A 3,312-nucleotide genomic window follows, 5' to 3' on the forward strand; every position below is an offset into this window, starting at 1 on the left:
TATATGAGATTAGTTGGAACTTCTCTTGATTGCTACAAATATTTGGAACCATTGTATAATGACTACAGAAAACTTCGGAGACAAAACAGATTAGGAGGTAGGTAAAAATTAATTGCTTTTTCTTTAAAAACTTGATCAGTTTTAAAAATATTAATTAATATAACTGGTTAATCTATATTATAGCATTTGAAATAGTTCATATGGATGAATTTATTGATGAACTATTACATGAAGAAAGAGTTTGTGATATTATTCTACCAAGAATACAGGTAAGTTGATGAGTTTTAAGTAGTGATGTAACGAATATTCGGTTACTATTCAGTATTCGGCCTATTTTTCACTATTCGGCCGAATACCGAATATTTAATCACTATTTGGCCGAATACCTAAAAACAGGAGTAATAAATAACAAGAACACAGTAAATTAATCATTTTGGTATTTAGATTTAATGTTATCGAGTTAGTGTTGTTTGTTTATATTTATTTATAACTTGTAACATGCACAAAATAAAAAAGAAAATAATATTAGTCACATGTATTCACAATTTATAATTACAAAGATCAGCACATGTACTGTACACGTCTATCGTTGGAAAACCCTCGCACATCTGAGGATCTGACCCTGCCTATCCTTGTTTTTAAGCGCTCGTCTTTGCTCTTCCCTTTTTCTTTATGATTAGTGCGTATTATGATGTATGCCTGTGCATACATCATAATACGCACTCACGATACTTTCGATTCGTCACTTTTCCGTTGTAGAGTTCCCATTTTACAATTACGTGACTCATCCTGGTGATAACGGAGAAAAGAGACGGATAGGACGTCGATATAAGTCAGTTATGATTTCACAGATTCAAGACAGCTTAATAGCCCGAACGGCCCCAGGCTTTCGCCTGTGCACGCTAAGTGACTTACGTTACAAGCATTTAGCTTTCCAAAGACTATGACAACAATTGTTTGGCATTGACGGCCGAGAATTTCGTGCCAATAAGCTGCCTCAACTTGTTTGATTATGTTATCGACTCAATTTCATATTTATTTTCACATTTTTACTTCGCGGTTCTTCTCTGTTCTTTTTCCGTTATTTACATGTGTAGGTCATTTCATTGTTATCCACATTTGATATCATCATTTATCACATACTTCCATGACACTCTTGTCTGTCAGCTACAACTGCCAAGAATTAACGCGATTGGCAAAGCGTAGTGGCAATAGAGAGCAGGATCCTTGCCATAATGTGGTTTGCGTGCCAATTTTCGTACGTGCGTTAATCAAGCTGAATATTTGGCTATTCAGCCACGCTCCTGGCCGAATATTCGGTATTCGGCCTGAGGCCGCATATACTATTCGTTACAACACTAGTTTTAAGTCATTTTGGTACAGTTTCATTTCACTCTATGTTAATTTTTCATACAGAAAAGACAAGTTTTGGAAGAGTGTAATGATTTAGAACCTAGAATTAGTGCTCTGGATGATGATCTTGATGATGTTGAATCAGATGACGATGAGGATAAGGTAAAAAGATGAAAAATACTATTATAAAATTTAAATATTGTTATAATCAATGAATTATTCATATAGGACATGAGAAGAAGCTTAACGCCAGATAGACGTCTTCCACTTCATTTAAAAAGAGACGATGATAAGAATAAGAGAAATCTTTCTCCACTTCGTCACAGACGTAGTCGAAGTAGGTCTCCTCACAAACGAGGGCATTCTTCACGAAGAAGATCAAGATCCAGAGAAAGACACCGGCGTCGGAGTCGTTCCCGAGAAAGGGACAGAGAGAGGGGAAAAGATCGTGATAAAACTCGTGATAAAGACAGAAGACATCGATCAAGATCACCAGGTAATAATTGAAAAACATGTAAAATATATAATTCTAATATATAATCTATAATTCTATATTAAAATTTATCCAAAATTAACAATAATCTAGGACATAAGAAAAAATCAAGTAAACACAGTCGAAGGGAAAAAGAAAAGGATCGAGGTGATAGAGAACGAAGAGATCGGGGAAGGGGAGAAAGTAGAGATGATGAGATTGCTGAAGCAAATGCACTTCGTGCTAAACTTGGCTTACCTCCATTACGACCATAGATTTTGTACATAACATCACATAATAAATAAATCATAACTGTCAAATGATCATTTAAAATTGTTTTTAAATCTTGTTCATTTTTAGTTTGTTGTACAGGAATTGTAATTTTATAATTAAAATGCTTAACTAAAAATATTTTTACTAAATATTTTTTAAAACATATATCAGTTATACAAATATAACTTAAATTAATTTTTAAAAATTCATAATTACCTTTTATATTTTCCATATGGTTTATTATTTAAATAAGTAAGTGGAAATCATTTAAAAATTTGAATATTTTCTAATCTTTATTCATATATTACCATCAAAAAATAATTGTATAATAATTACCATTATATGCAAACTGATAATTGTGCACCAAAAGAATTTTATTAATTGTCAATATTTTGAATATTTCTAAAATTATAAGCAAAAATCACCAAGATTGTCAATTAAAATTTTTAGAGAAATATTTTTTTCTTTATGATTATAGACAATGGACATAAATTGGTTGCATAAAGTTCTTCTAAAGAGGAAGGATTCTAAAAATCTATTTAGAATACTTATTATACAATAAACTATAATAATTGTCTGATATAGTTTTCATTATATTTGAATCAGATGCACAACAATCAATAGCTTAACAAACTGCTTATCAGAGTACCGCTTAATTAAATTTCTATTTACATGAATTATGATAAATGAATTATAGTTACTAAAATAATTATCATACTTTAATATATTTATTCAAATATTTTGGAAATTTTCCAAAACATTCATCACTTCATTTATAAAATTACTTATTAATTTTGTGAATATGTATGCTAATGCAATTTACATATTTTCTTCTTTACAAATTAAACTTATCGTTTATTGAGATAATTAAATTCTTTAACATCATTTATTCATTTTTAATTATGAATCTTGTCAATTTGCACTTCTAGAGGGTAATAAAGATGCCGTATAATTTGTATAGACAGTATATCACGTAATTGACAAATTAGAAGAAACTACAACTAAAAGTCAGTAATTATGTTAAAAACAGATACTAAAAACATCTAGCAACGAGAGTTGCGTAACTTCCCGGATGTTATGAGTTTTTTTTACAAAAACCTTTTACAGTAGAGCGTCGTTTATCCGAATCAATTGGGGACTGGGGTGGTTCGGATAACTTATTTTTCGGATAACGAATCATGTACGAAAAAATATATTAATTTATCCCATGTTGA

General features: G+C 30.6%; 1 protein-coding gene across 1 annotated transcript in view; it reads left to right on the forward strand.

Annotated features, from left to right (window-relative positions):
* The window catches only part of LOC111620026 (pre-mRNA-splicing factor 38A-like), a 19,329-nt gene extending 17,110 nt beyond the window's left edge, over positions 1–2,219 (forward strand). Inside the window, 5 exon segments of the mRNA XM_023361870.1 lie at positions 1–97; positions 184–269; positions 1,417–1,515; positions 1,582–1,849; positions 1,940–2,219. Of these exon segments, the coding sequence (XP_023217638.1) occupies positions 1–97; positions 184–269; positions 1,417–1,515; positions 1,582–1,849; positions 1,940–2,100 (711 nt within the window). The 3' untranslated portion in view covers positions 2,101–2,219.
* Positions 2,220–3,312: the final 1,093 nt, after the last annotated feature.

Source organism: Centruroides sculpturatus, unplaced genomic scaffold (assembly GCF_000671375.1).
Source record: "Centruroides sculpturatus isolate CEXI.00-Female unplaced genomic scaffold, Cexi_2.0 scaffold12, whole genome shotgun sequence".
NCBI lineage: Eukaryota > Metazoa > Arthropoda > Arachnida > Scorpiones > Buthidae > Centruroides > Centruroides sculpturatus.